Below are 15,729 nucleotides of genomic sequence, written 5' to 3' on the forward strand. Positions count from 1 at the left end.
CATTTCTAGAAAGGTTGCTGGCTAAAATCGTGGTATGTGTGGTGCCTCTATAAGCCAGTTTGTAGAAGCGATATACAAATCCAATCACCTAGCTCAAATTCGCAATGAGTGCCTCCCAGTATTCTTGACCTGTAATATGTGAGATTATAGCAAATTTTTTCAAGAGTTAACTTGCACAATGAGTGACATTGTTTCAATATTTTTGGGCTCCGAGCATATGAAATGTCCCTTTTTATTTACTATTATGTAGTAGCTCACAATACATGAAAACATCAGGAGAGTTCTAAGAATCCCTAAGATATCCATAGATATGAACTACATAATTTGATAGCCACAATTACACATCTTATGTCTTTAATAATCTACACATCAGCACCACAAAATTTTGAAATCTCTTGGGAAACAAAATACATTGTCGGCCTCACTTCTGGATTATTATGCAAACATCTGATTGCCAAAGGTATGATGGCGGTCAACACCTTCTTTATATCTGTCGAGGGAACTGGAAGACGTTGATCCAGTAAATCTTCTAACTTCCTCGTCTCATCTGAGAGAGAGGTAATAATATCACTGGATGCTCTCCTTTGATCACTTCTAGTGCTAATACCCCAAAACTAAATACATCACACTTTTCAGTTACCTTTCTTGTATAAGCAAGTTCTGAAAAAAAATGAAAAAAATAATAATAATGAATCATTCTCAATAATATGTTTAGAAAGAGAAGGACAAATTTATAACCTGGTAAAAGGTATCCATATGTTACAGCAAGAGCAGTCTCATTGTCCGTATTTGGGTCTAAAATCTTGGACGTGCCAAAATCTGACACACAAGCTTCACCCTCAAAGTCAAGTAGAATATTTTTGCTTGATATGTCTCGATGAACTATAGGGGGTGAGCAGTCATGATGCATATATGATAAAGCATGAGCAACGCCTTTGATTATATTCACTCTCTTGTCCCAGCCCAAAGTTTTAGCAGCTTCTTTTTTCAACTTTTCAAGTAAACTCCCTCCCTGCATGTACTCGTACACCAAAAAAGAGTGTTTTGAATTTGAACAATACCCATATAGCTTCACAATATTCCGATGCTTTATTTGAGTCAGTGTTTTCACCTCCTGTAAAAAACTATTACGATCAATGATCTCATTTGATGTCAACTTTGCTTTGTACACCTTCCCGCATCTCCCTTCTCCAATACAAAATGCTTCATTGAATTCCTCTGTCACATTTATGATTTCATCATATGTATCCTTTCCATTAAAGCTTGATAGTGAAAAGAAATCATCAGATTCGTGCTCCTCTACCAGTTGTGGGGTTGATGACAACATCTTCCTTCTGCGAAAGAAGATGACAATTCCAATGAACATGCTAAGAAGTAAAAGAATTCCAAGAATAAGTGCAAGCTTCTGGCCTTTGTTCGTATTATGCTTTTGCCCTATAAAATGATTGTAGCATTGTGGAACCCGGTAATGTTACCACATAAACCTTTATTCCCTTGTAAACTATCTATTGAAGCAGTCAAAAAGCCATTGCTGTTGGGAATGGGACCTTCCAAGTCATTGTAAGATACATCAATGCTGGACAAAACACGCATTGCTTCCATGGACTTTGGAATATTTCCAGAGAGCTTATTATGAGAAAGGTTCAGCTTCATCAGATCAGTCAAACTTGCAATTTGTGATGGAATTTTTGAAGTTAGTAAATTGTGACTGAGATCAAGAATTGACAACCGAGACAATTGACCTAATTGAATTGGAATTTCACGAGTAAATTTGTTGTTTCCCAACTTCAACTCAATGAGCTTGGAACAATTCCCCAAAGTATAAGGGATGGGCCCTTCCAAATTATTCATAGATAGGTCCAAGAAATCGATTGCTGTAAGTGACCCTAATTCTAGGGGTAGTGCACCGGAAAGTTTGTTATGGCTTAAAATCAGACTCTCTAGACGATTCATCCTCTCAAATTCCTTTGGGATCTCCCCAACCAATTGATTAAACGAAAGATGAAGCCTTTGTATTTGAGTAGCATTACCAAGAGATGGAGGTATGCTACCACTGATGGCATTTCCATCAAGACGTATTGAGGTTAAATTTTTGCACTTACTCCAGTTGTCAGAAAGTTCACCGTAAATCTTGTTGTCATTGAGACTAATGAATAAAAGGCTAGGATAGACACCAAATATTTGAGATATATTTCCAGTGAGCTGGTTTCCGTCTAACCGTACTCTAACTAAACTTGAACAGTTATACAAACTCTTGGGCAATGAGCCTGTCAGTTTGTTTAGACGTACAAGCAACATCGTTAATCTTCCTCCATTACATATGGTATCTGGTAAAGAACCCGAGAAATGATTTCTGGAAAGTTCTAGTTCCACTAACTTGAGATTTCCCAACTCTTGAGGAAGATGTTCAGAAAATTTGTTTTTGCTAAGATACAATACCTGTAAATGTAGTAGGTTACCAATTGACTTTGGAACGGAACCATTGAGCTGATTCTTAGATACATCAAGAGTGACAAGCAATACCAAGTTTCCTAACTCTTCAGGAATGGGACCAGAAAGTTTGTTGGTGGGGAGACTAAGAATGGTAAGAGATCGAAGACGACCTAAAGAATTCGGGATCGAACCTGTAAGATAATTCTTAGCTGCTTCGAGATTGACAAGGGATACCATGTTTCCTAACTCTTCAGGAATGAGACCAGAAAGGTTGTTTGTGTGGAGACTCAGAACCATAAGAGATCGAAGATGACCTAAAGATTTTCGGATCGAACCTGTAAGATAATTCTTACCTGCTTCGAGATTGACAAGGGATACCATGTTTCCTAACTCTTCAGGAATGGGACCAGAAAGGTTGTTGGTGTGGAGACTCAGAACCATAAGAGATCGAAGACGACCTAAAGAATTTGGGATCGAACCTGTTAGATGATTTTGGTAAAGGTTTATCTGTTGAAGCGAACTCAATCTACCTATTTCAGCAGGAATGGGACCCTGTATCTGGTTCGTAAACAGATTCAATTTAGTCAGCTTGCCCAGACTTGCAAGAGAGTTTGGAATAGTCCCTGTTAGAAAATTCATTTGCAATTGCAGCTCAATCAAATTTGAGAGGTTTCCTAATTCATAAGGGATGGAACCAAACAGTTTATTGCCATTGAGAAATAGATAACTGAGGTTGGTCAAGTTCCCTAGACAGTGAGGAATGCTACCACTGACAATACTGTTCTCCAAACCAAACCGAGTTAGATACTTCAATTGGCATATCTCATGTGGGATTGAACCATATATCTGATTCCGAGACAAGCTAAGTGACTCAAGATATGCCAACAACCCAAATTCTGGGGGAATGATGCTGGAAAAATTATTATAATTTAAATTAAGATAAACAAGATTTGACACGTTAGCGATTCCAGCTGGGATGGTCCCAAAAAGATTGTTTACACTTAGATCGAAAAGAGTAAGGTTGGGGAAGGATGAAAACGTGAAGCTATTTAGTGTACCTATTAAGCTCGACGATGAGAGGTTCAGTGCCCTTACGCTTCCATCAGAATTACAAGAAACTCCATACCAAGTGCACCAAAACATAGTTGGCATCGTTTGAGGCAAAGAACGGTTTTGACGGTCGGGAAGAGGAGATATCCATGAAGATAACACAGGGTTATTATTTCCTTGTTGAAGGTTAGCCTTCCATTTAAGAAGAGCAATGAATTCATATGAAGAACCAAAAGAAACGATTGGGGAAAGGGAAATGGTAGCAAGCATGAAAATAAATATTTGGACGACAAAAGTCCACTCCACTGGAAAAGGATTCATTTCGTGTTTTGGACGACAAAAGTCCTCTCCACTGGAAAAGGATTCATTTCGTGTTTATGATTTGTACGACGAAATAGTTACTATTTATATAGTTCCCTGTCGGAGGAAGTATACAAGAAAAAATAAATCCTATCAAATAAATAAAAATAATTTTGTTATTTTTCAACTTCTCATCAAATTTAACACTTTTATTTTATGATATTTTTTAAATAAATAATATTTACGTGTCAGTTTATGAGATTTTTCAATTTTTAAAATTAAAAAGCTATATAATACTTTTAGTTTTATATGTTAAGTATTAAATATAATAAATATGATATTAATTGCAATTATTGTGTTTCTTTATTCCATATTTCAAAATTTTATTTGAAAAAATACTTATTATTTAAATTTTAATATTTTAATTTTTAATCAATTCATATAGCATAGAGATCTTACACCTAGTGATTAATTAAGTGGTAAAGACTAAGAAGAGGATATAATCAAAGAAATTAAAAAATGGAAAATTTTATATTTTCAGTAAAAGCTTTTACTTTATTTTTTTCTTTAATATATATATATATATATATATATATATATATATATATATATATATATATATATATATATATATATATAAAATCAAGTTCAACATCGAACTCTATTTTAGGGAGTGAACCAACAAACAAATAATCGATAGTTTTTTTCGAAGAATTTCTTTCTTTTCTGGAAATTAAAGGAATGAACCAAAAAGCTAATTATTAAATCACTGTTTGATTACAGAGATTGAAAAATTATTGATTTGAAGTACAATTTAAAATCAAAAAATAATAATAATCTTATTGTAACAACTCAAAAACTTAGGTAAAAATTTTCATTTAATACTTAGAAATCACATTCATGTTTGTTATCTAAAATTCCCTTACATAACATATGGTTCAAAAGATCCGAGTATTCAAAACAACTAGTACGGAAGACTGGAGAGTGCACGCTGCGCCATCAAGCTGGACCCTTGTCCTTAGAGCCAGAAGTACCTGAAACGCCCAACAAAACTGTAAGCACACACTTAGTGATTTTCCTAAAATACACAAATTACATAACCATATAATGCCATGCACATATACACATAAAATTGTCATGGAATCCCTCCATGGTCTTCAACCGAGATGTAATGGGCTACCCTCATGGTCTTATACCAAAGTGCCATGGCCTCCCCCTCATGGTCTTATCAGGTGCCATGGGCTCCCCCATGGTCTTCATGTAAATCAATACACATCAAATAACTAACCATTGCATGATCATTTATAGAGATTTCACATCAAGTAATAGGTCAACATTAGTGCCTTCGACCCATTGGTATAGTGAGAAGACTCACCTCAGTCTGCTGAACACAAAAGCTGCTCGACTACTAGCCCAAAATCTCACATTAAACAAATATACAAAAACCCCTAATTAGAATTGATTCACAACTTAGAAAAAGGCCCAACATCTTAATTTAAGGCCCACCATCAAAGCCCAAATGTATAACGTACAATAATGGGCCGAAGATCAAGGTCCAAACTACAATGGGCCACATGGCCCAATAAGACCAAACATGACATCAATGCCCTAACAAGAAGAAAAGTCCAATAACTCTGAATGGGACCAGGCCCAAAGTTGAATAGGGCCCAATAAGCTTGCAAGCCTAACGAAGCCTAACTCTCCTATAGTGCGTACAACAATCTTACCACATCAGTATGCTTAGTGTACTCGACCCTTTGGCTTTATGTGCTGCGTACATGTAACACTCCAAATCAGGTATTACCCTTGTAACTCTTATATGTAAATTAATTGGAAAAAATGGTCCCTTTTGTACGTTGGGCGTACCTAAGAGTACGCTTAGCATACTAAGGAGGAAGGATCACGAAGGAGCCTTGCGTACATAGGGCGTACCTGTGGGCATGCTGAGTGTACGCAACAGAAGGCTAAAACCCAAATTCTCGGAATTGACACCTATTTAAACTCCCTAAAGCCTCTTGGACCAAAACCTATCAGCCTCTATAGCCTCATTTCGTCTATCTACACCTGGGATATTGATATGTGCATATTTATACACATATTTATACAACATATATTAATATTTTAATTACTTTTATACCCTTATCAGAACAAAAGATACTTAATTTGCTAGGAATCGTGTTGTAGGGACTAAAAGACATGTTTGGAGCGAAAAGGAAGCAGGAAGTTGAAAGTTTGGATCAAAGCCCTAAAATGAAGAAAAATATGCCCAACACGTCGTGGTGATCTGACCACGACGTGGAAACTTGAAGAATCCCGATCAGCTTAGAAGACTTGGAGAATACGACATAAACACGATGACCACCGCGTGGTGGATCTACCACGACGTGGTGCTCTGATTTCGGGAAAAGTATAAATAGATCACTCAAACCCCCAAATTGGAACTTTTAGCTATGGAGAATTTGACACCTTTGAAGGCTAAAATACTTATTCTAAGGCTTGAAAGCAAGAATTTCATTCATAACCTTGGAAGGAGGAGCATTAAGGCAATTAAACTCTATACTTTTGATTTTTCATTAGATTTTGCCATGTCAAATACTTTGAATTTCATTTTGTGGTTTTGTTTGCTGAAATCATGAGATAAATACTCACGACTTTCGTTTAGCCCAACATGAATTAAGTATCTGCGGTTGATTTATGGTTTGGATTTGGATATTTGGTTATTTGTTGATATAGCTTATTAAAGGACCTCAAGTACTTTTGATAACTATTTTCTCTACTTATTGCTAAATTTGATCAAGTTAGTATGACCATCTCTCTTAGTTAAATTTGAATCTTATGATCTTGTGATTTGCAAAATTGTTGGACTATAGTTTTGACAAAACCTACGGTTAAGTAGAAAAGTGGGTAAAAGAGTATAGGAGCTAATATATGACGACAACTCATATATTAAATTAAATCAATAAACTAAATTGGTCAATTAGTTATAAGTCTAATCAATTTGAACCAAACACTAGTAAGATTGTAAGTTTGTCCACATGATCACTAAATAAATAAACTAGTTTGCTAAAGGATTAAGTTAGTGAATACTAACTTGGTCATATTAGGAATCAGTAACTAAAGAAACTAAATCCATTGCACTTCCATAAATCAACCATAATAACAAATAAATCCAAAGCTAAACGGAAGTCTCTTACTCACCCTTTGAGTTTAGTGTTAGCTTAATTAAGTGAATTTTTAGTTAGTTTGATAATTTAAGTATCAAGTCTTGCAAAACTAGGGAAACTAAACCTTTTTTTTAAATTTAAATAGTAATTAGTTAATAGTAGAATAAAGTTAGTTAAAACACCGTTCCTTGTGTTCGACACTCATTCTTACCATTGCTATACTATTACACGATTAGGCACACTGCCTAGTGTGTTTAATAGTCTAGCGAAGGAAATAGCTTTTATAAATTAAAACTTGGATAAAAAGATTGTAACATCCCAAATTTCGAGACCAAAAATTTCATTTTTGAATTAATAATTTATAAAACATTTTACCATAACATTGTCTATAAAGCAACACTACCATGACATCAAAAGTAATGAAAATCAGAGTACAATCCTAGAAACCCAATGCAGAAACCATGTGTGTGTGTACATCGCCGACTCCTTGCCCTTCGACGAAGAGGTACCTGAAACCAAAACCAAAACTGTAAGCACAAAGCTTAGTGAGTTCCCCCTATCATAGCACATACACTATCATATCATCGATATTTATCAACCGGTAACTGCCATCGGTATCTTTCAACTGGTATCTGCCATTGGTATCTTTCAACCGGTAACGGCCATAGGTATCTTTCAACCGGTACCTGCCATCGGTATCTCTCAACCGGTAACCGGGGACTATTTCACCCCTATTGCTATCATACAATATCAAGATATAATCTTACAGTCAGGCATATCTTGGTTACTGATCTACCCTTTGATCCTAATGACTGATGTCAGGGAAAAACTATTCCCTACTACTACCACTAACATACACACTGCATATCATACATGTATATCTAATGACCATATCACATAAACATACCAAGATAATTATCACAGAGACAATTATCCACCAAATACTCCTGATGGTGGGCCGACATTATGGCCTTAGACCCACCCCTACTAGAAGGTAACTCACCTCAATGTCGTGCAGTGTCTGAACTATCTTCGACGTACAAGTCGACTACCTAAGACGCCTTGATCCCTACATGATAATACTTCAAAGCTATTCATTTGAGTATGGAATCCTAACTAGGGTCATACCAATCTAGTCAAAGTCAAAATTGGTCAAAGTCAACTTCCAGTTGACCTGACTTGCCGTGTTGGTCTAGCACTTGTCGAGTCCATACCCCTCAACTCGATGAAAATCCCCATCTCCACTCGTCGAGTCTAGCAAGAACTAGACGGGTTCTTCTTTGATCTTACACTCAGGGCCAACTTCATCTGACTCACCGAGTTCACCTTGAACTCGTCGAGTTCACCTCCCTCTTATGAACACGTCCAATCTATGACTCGTCGAGTTGTATGAATAAATCGTCGAGTCCTTAGGAGATTCCCTTCGACTCGTCGAGCCTGCTCTAAGCACTCGCCGAGTCCCATGACTCCCAGGCCCTCTAATGAGATTCAACAACTAAGGGACCTTCCTTGCTCTCATCTGGTCCTTCGACAGAAGGATTTGATGATTATTACGCTCCGACACGTCGTGTCCCAAGAATGACTCTTCGAGTTCACTCTTGACCATCACCATACAGTCGATCTAAAGGGGTCTTAACACACCAAAACCATAGATCTGGCCTCCTAATGCCCATTTTACACATAAAGTCCCGAACATGATGCACATGCAAGGGGTTTTTGGCTCAAAAAGCCATAAGAAGCAACCTATAAGAGGCATGGGGCTCTCATGGCCATAAAGTTGGCACCTTCATGCCATGAGACCCCTCCTAAGGCCCAGATCTGAAGTCAAACCCCATTCAATCCCTTCATAATTTGAAAATGGCTTAGAAAGCCCCCAATATCCCAACTCCAAAGATGAATAATCACATAGAAGACCAAGACAAGAGATTTTTACCTTGAATGGACTGGAAATGGAACAAATATCCTGGATCTTTAAGCCCTAACTTGCACTCCCAAGCTCCTTTCCTTTTCTTAAGCTTCACAACCCACCAAAATACACCAAAAATGGCCTTAGAGAAAACAAACAAGGCTAGGGTTTCGATATACTGTCTTATGGGAGTGATAGGGACGAAGGAGGCTGGGATAAGTTTTTTAAATAGGGTGCAAACCCTCGGATTTAGGGTTTCACCAAAACAGTACCTACTCGCCGAATCAGGCTCCCGACTCGTCGAGTAGGCCACTTAAACTCTCCCGCGGTCACGACTCTACTCGAAGTCTGCTGCCTGGTCCTAAAAAAGCTCGGGGTAGTGCTCCCTCATTTCGTCCTCTGACTCCCAGGTCCATTCCGAACCCTTTCGGTGCTGCCACTGAACCTTTACCAACTCCACTCTTTTGTTCCTCAGATCCTTCGACTTCCTGTCAACGATTGCCACTGGTAGCTTGATGTAGTTCAGGCTGTCATCGACTTGAATATCCTCTAAAGGCACCACCGCTGAATCGTCCACTAGACACTTCCGCAACTGGGAGACATGAAAAATGCTATGAATATGACTGACTTCGGTTGGCAGATCCAGCTTATATGTCACCTTGCCCACCCGGGCTATAACCCTACAGGGCCCAATATACCTGGGGCCCAGCTTGCCCCGCTTCCTAAATCGAATGATGCCCTTCCAAGGCGACACCTTCAGGAGCACCATATCCCCGACGTGGAACTCCAGGTCCGATCGACGCTTGTCAACATAACTTTTCTGTCGACTCTGAGCAGTCTGAAGCCTACTCCGAACCTGTTGGATCCTCTCCGTAGTCTTGAGTACCACATCTGTACTCCCCATGACCCTATGACCCACCTGTCACACCCCAAAACCAAGAACGGCGGAAACGTTCTGGGGCGGAGGACGTCATGTACAGTATCACAACAATAAAAAGTAGTAAACAAGCAACAACATCATCCATTGCATTAATAATATAATTTTAATACAAGTGTGTTTTGACAAATTATGATAAACACTAAAGTATAAAACAAAAAGAAAGATGAGTCTTGAACGAGCACCATCTTCTCTGAACCTTGCATCGGTACCTGTCTATGATTGACCTGAGGATACAAGTTATTTTGAAAAAGAGTATCAACTTTAAAGCCGGTGAGATCATAAGTATTTTAGTGTCTTAATTTGTATGTATATGAACTGTAAGTATTGAAAATGTATATGAATTGTAAGTATTGAAAATGTATATGAATTGTAAGTATGAAAATGTTTTGTATGATCCTAGGAAGCCCTATGTTTCCTACTAATATTATCCTTCTACCAAGGCATCTAGTGTCTGTGTGTGTAGCTCTTGTAAGAGTGTGTATTTTCCCAAGTATGACTATCATTAACCAAAAATATAGTTTCTACATTACCGTGCGTCGTGTGAATGTTCACGAAGTGAATGTAATGGGAAAATGAAATAGTACTATGGTGTAGTGTCGAACTACAACCGTACCAATTACCTTAAGTCTAGGGTAATTCTTCTAAGTACTATAATATTTGTAATAAATAACTACTTCTGTACTCCTATTGCCTTATTTGAGGTTTAAGGTATAATGTGATGGCTAGATCCCAGGCTAGACACTCCCCTGTCAAAGGGATTTTGGTACCTTTACACTCCCATGCATATTTGCACGCCGTGAACATCCACATTACTATGATCATGTATACCCGATATAACTATCACAATGCGTTGCGATTCATCGGTATAGTTAGATCCTGAACTTGTTCTGTACTATAGCACCTAGTGACGTCTGTCCTATTATCGTATATGTAAGCGTACTCATGTAAGCGTAATCATGTAAACATATCTATGTAATAGTATAGTAATGTACTGTAATGTTCTACGTGTGCTAGCTGTAATGTGTGTTCTCTCTTTATCTAGCATGTATAGTAATGTACTGTGTGTACTAGCTATAATGTATGTTCTCTCTATCTAGAAAGTATTGACTCATGAATGAACTGACTCATTGTATGATATCGCGTTCTAGTAATAGTTCTAGTATCTTCCTAAAGTACCCATATGGTAGCTTACTAGTAATATAACTGGAACATATGAACATGGAAGTATACCCTTGCTACCCAAGGGCATTGGATGAACTGGAAGAACCTTTATGACTATATATGTATACAGGATATATAACTAATATTTAAACGACCTTCGGACGGGTAACCGATATCCCACCAGACTACATCTCAAGCGCAAAAAGGAAATAGGGTGGATAGCCTTCCTAAGTCTTTTAAACATTTCTTATATAACTATACATATATAGGCATGCAATTGATAATATAAAAGCATAAAATAAGTTTTGTAAAACCTTTCAACATAATTATTATCTAAGAAAATATCAACTTGATGTCAATCTATAAAACGGTTTAAAAGCATGGGTTTGATAAAACAGTTAAAGTATAAATAAACATTTGTTTGAAACACAATTGTAAATGAGTTTGAAAAGGAACATACAGAGTAAAATGTACAGTTTAATAAGGAGGTTTAAACATATAAAGTATTTATGAAAATCATTTGAAGGAAACTGTTTGGTAAAACGGCTAATGAGTAGCCAATCATTTGAATGCTGCTTATCAATCACATGTGATTGATATAATAACTAGCATGATTCTACTTGTATCCCCCCATGAAACATTTAAAAATAGTCAAAACATTGATTAAGGGGTATAAACTCACCTGTTGTGGGTGATACAGATGAACTGAAGAGGTAGGACTGCTAGGTGTCAAGTGAAGTCCTAAACACACTCTATGATCCTAGTTAACATATAATATCACATATATGTAACAAATTAGTCTATAAACAACTAATAAACAAGTCAAGACACCCTGGGACATGCTAAACACCTTTATCAAGTGTTATTAGCCTCTAGGATTGCATCTAAGTGTTTGTAGGGAAGCTATTGTGTGTAGGGCTCAAGGAAAACTCCACCATGAAGTTCACGGCGCTAATGACACTACCAAATGAGTTCACGGTCGTAAACTCATGAGTTTACGGCCGTAAGCTCATACTTAGGTGACCATTTGATGTTTGATGCACTATAAGGCCCTAAGAAGCAATTCTACTTAATGGCTTGGTCTATGGAAGAGTTTAGGGCATTATATAACTCCTTTTAGGAGTTTACGGCAATGGGACCAAATCCCATGGAGATTACGGCCGTAATATCCCTTGGATGGGTGTTTTTGGTGTTTTCAAGTCCCTAATTTAACTAGGAACTAAACTAGGCTAGTGTACATGGCTTTAGAAGATGTTATAGCACCTTTTGGCCCTATTGTTTGGAGTTCATGGCCCTGGAACTTCTTGGGCCGTGAACACCTTACTCTTGGTGTTCTAATGGTGTTTTCTAGTCCTAAACACATTATGGTACATGTCTAAACTAGTCTCTTGGCTTAAGGAAGGCTTTTAGGGTGTTTTGGCACCTTAAAATGGAGTTCACGGCCCAAGAACATCCTTGGCCGTGAACTCACTTCTAGCCTTTGTTTCTTAATGATTTTGTGGTCTACACATGTCATGGTAGTTTCTAGGTTGAGTTCCTGTAACACATAGGATTTTGAAAGCCAAGAAAGTAAAGGAAACCCTAAATTTAAGAGGGACTCGACGAGTCAAAGGAAGGACTCGGCGAGTCGGAGCGGGATCCGAGTCGATAAGAAAGTGACCAACTCGACGAGTCGGCCAAGTGGACTCGGCGAGTCTGGTCTGTGCGAGGAAAACCCTAAATCCAGGGCTTGGAACCTATTTAAACGTCTCAATCTTCTTCCTAGGGCTCCTTTACAGCCTCTCACACCCAGAACGCCGCACCTTAAGCCCCCATTGTGTTCATTCAAGCTTTTAGCCATTTTTGAGTGGTTTAAAGGAAGAAGAAGGAGTGGGAATCCGTGAAGCATCAGGGAGTGGCTTTGGATCTGAAGTTTGGGAAGCATTTCAGAGCATTGGAAGGTATCAATTCGTTTCCCTCCTTTAGATCTTCCTTGGATTTGAGTTTGGGGCTTTTAAGCCATGTTTAAGGTCAATCTCGAGTTTGAAGTCCAGATCTGAGGTTGCTACCTCAGATCCATGCTTGTTTTGGTATGGAATCCCATAAAGTATCAGCCATTGGGCGGAAATTGGAGTCTCTTGGTCCTAAACCCTAGCTATGGGTGTATTTTTCCTAGATCTCACTCTCTACACGTAAAGTTTGCAACTTTACGTGGGAAATAGGCTTGGGGAGGGTAGATCTACAGTTTGGAGCTCATGCATGACTCGGAAGTCCTCCGCATGTAAGTGGATCTTAGTGTACTCGACGAGTCCTTCGAGTGGACTAGGCGAGTAGCTTGAAGATGAGGAGGAACTCGACGAGTGGGATGAACAGCTCGTCGAGTCGGATGAAGATGGGCATGAACTCGGCGAGTTGGATGAAGATTGTCGTGTGCTCGGCGAGTCTGTTCTTAGACTCGGCGAGTCAGGTCGAGTGGTCCCAAACCCTTCGAGTTAAGACTCGAGTCAGCGAGTCGAGCCAGGACTCAGTGAGTTGGTCAGGACAGGAATCGGGAATCAGTAAACTCGGCGAGTCATGGGCTGACTCGGCGAGTAGAGTCGCGAATGGAAGGACTATGGATTTATGAACTCGGCGAGTCAGTAGGGTGACTCGGCGAGTAGGGTTGACCTGGAAGGTCGACTTTGACCAGGACATTGACTTTGACCAGAGTTGACTTGGTTGACCTTTGGAGGTCAGTTAGACTAAGTGTTGGGTTGTTATTGGTAGCTCAGGGAGCTAGCGGAGCAGCAGTTCGGAGTTAGCGGTCAAAGGGGTTAGCAGCAGCAGTTCAGCAGTATCAAGTGAGTTTCCCTTTGTATGAATGGGTCTACGGCCACAATGCCGGCCCATGTAGTTATGAGTAGAAGACCTGGGGGTTAGCCCTAGGCACAGTATGCTAGTATGATATTTGGACGGGGTCCAATGACAGAGGGCGGGTGCCCAAGGAGCGGTTTAAGTGATAGTTTATACTTGTTGTCTGTGTGATACTTGTATGTGCCTAGTAGGGGGGTGAGTGAGGGCGAGGTCCCGTATCTCACAAATATCAGAGTGTGGACTGTGTTCCACATCTCAGTAGCAGCAGAGCAGGGGCGAGGCCCAAGTTAGGAAAGGAGTGAGGGTGGGTTGGGCCCGTACCTCACTATCAGTAGGAGTATGGACGAGGTTCCATGACTCGTCAGTAGCAGGACTCGGGCGGGGCCCAGAGATAGGCGAGGCCTTGGAATAAGAGTTGCTAGTATATGTTTAGCTTATGTAATGTATTATGATATGTTTATGTGCTATTTTATGTTAGTGGGCGAGGCCCTGTGACAGGTGAGGCCTAAGTGAAACAGATATGTATCCGAGCGGGGCTCGAAGCCAGGCGGGTCCTGGAGCGGCGGGGCCGTTATAGCGGGCGAGGCCCGAAGTAGAGGGCGAGGCCCAGGATAGCGGGTGTGGCCCAGTATGTGCAGTATGTGATCTTGCATGGTATGTGGTAAGGTGGGGAACTCACTAAGCTTTGTGCTTACGGTTTTCAGTTTTGCTTTCAGGTACTTCCGGTAGCGGAGGGAGGAGCTCGGGGTGATCGCATGGTACACACCATAGAGTAGTCAGCCTGGGAATGTTTACTCTGATAATAAACATGTGTTTTGAAAACTTATACTTAGATTATGTTTCGGAATGATGTTTTGTTTAAAGTAATGTGTTATTTAAAAGAAATTTTTAGTCTTGAATTTTGGGGCGTTACAAGTTGGTATCAGAGCCTTGGTTTGAGGGATTCGGGCATACTCTCGGGTGTGCCTGAACTCAAACTGAGGGGTCGAATGAAAAGTTTTCAAATTGTGAAAAGACAGTTTTGTAAACAGATTTTTGAGAATGAAAAACAGTTTTAGAAAAGCAAAAAGAATCCAGAAAGAAAAGAACTTTGAAAAGAGAAAAGAGGTGTGGTGCATGCAATCAACCGAGCTCAAGTAAGTACCCCAAATTACCCATACAAGTTTATGTTATGCTTATCAGTTGATAGAACAGCATGCTAGAATAGGACTAAGTATCTAGGGATGATGCCTTATGTGACTGTTGTTGTGCTTTTGAGCTGCATGATAGTGCTGATTAGGTAGTAGTAGGATGGCCTGTTTAGGTTATGCCTGAGTTTTTGAGTTTGTGTTGCATGCTAGTTCAGATTCTTGCTATGTGGATATGATTGCTTGAGTATGTGGTGGTTAGATTTTCCCTTGGCTGAATGCTGCTTGCTTTGTGCATTGTGGGATTCTGAGTGATGGGAGTTAGCCATTAGGTGGATACGTTACATCACATGTGATCAGGGTTGAATAATCTCAGAGTACTGAAATTGATCCTATCGCGCAGCTCTCATTTGAGTCTAACCGTTGTAGGGACGAGTCCTTTACTTGAAGGATTATCTGAGCCTCGTCGCATGTGATGGTATCCAGGTGATGGCTAATTGGCATCACAAGGAGACCTTCAGCAGCTGAGGACTGGTTTGAGTTGAGTCAGAGGTTTCCCTAGGGTAAGCCTAGGATGAGATAGAGTTGGGAGCAGTATTAGTGGTTAAGGGACCTAGTGGAGTCAAAGCAATTTCTGAGGAAAGTACGGATAGATGTGGAAGGTAGTATGGGCCCATACTACTGAAAGCAGAGGATCCGTACTCGATTCAGGAAGGGCAGAGACAAGATCGGGAACCTGGTAGGGCATGTTTGGTCTCGTATCAGTGATGAGTATTCTGATAGTGGTTGTGGTATATTTTCAGCATGGTAACATTG

At 39.5% G+C, this 15,729-nt stretch overlaps 2 protein-coding genes across 2 annotated transcripts; both read right to left on the bottom strand.

Annotated features, from left to right (window-relative positions):
* Positions 1-216: 216 nt before the first annotated feature.
* LOC111909306 (MDIS1-interacting receptor like kinase 2) lies at positions 217-1,436 on the bottom strand. Its single transcript, XM_042900610.2, has 3 exons — positions 1,112-1,436; positions 739-1,012; positions 217-660 (listed from the first exon to the last, which is right to left on the bottom strand). Exons 1-3 carry the CDS (start codon positions 1,364-1,366, stop codon positions 530-532), a joined length of 660 nt encoding a protein of 219 aa, XP_042756544.2. The 5' UTR covers positions 1,367-1,436; the 3' UTR covers positions 217-529.
* Positions 1,435-3,804, bottom strand: LOC128126873 (probable leucine-rich repeat receptor-like protein kinase At1g35710). The gene has a single exon (XM_052765026.1). The coding sequence runs from the start codon at positions 3,802-3,804 to the stop codon at positions 1,435-1,437; it is 2,370 nt and encodes a 789-aa protein (XP_052620986.1).
* Positions 3,805-15,729: the final 11,925 nt, after the last annotated feature.

Source organism: Lactuca sativa, chromosome 1 (assembly GCF_002870075.4).
Source record: "Lactuca sativa cultivar Salinas chromosome 1, Lsat_Salinas_v11, whole genome shotgun sequence".
Classification (NCBI taxonomy): domain Eukaryota; kingdom Viridiplantae; phylum Streptophyta; class Magnoliopsida; order Asterales; family Asteraceae; genus Lactuca; species Lactuca sativa.

Bases quoted from the DNA above. Each gene is read 5' to 3' on its own strand.
- LOC128126873 (XM_052765026.1), bottom strand. From the start codon at position 3,804: ATGAATCCTTTTCCAGTGGAGTGGACTTTTGTCGTCCAAATATTTATT.
- LOC111909306 (XM_042900610.2), bottom strand. From the start codon at position 1,366: ATGTTCATTGGAATTGTCATCTTCTTTCGCAGAAGGAAGATGTTGTCA. The intron at 1,013-1,111 runs GTGAAAACACTG...GAGTACATGCAG, and splicing joins GTAATAGTTTTTTACAGGAG to GGAGGGAGTTTACTTGAAAA. The intron at 661-738 runs GTTATAAATTTG...ATTTTTTTTCAG, and splicing joins ATATGGATACCTTTTACCAG to AACTTGCTTATACAAGAAAG.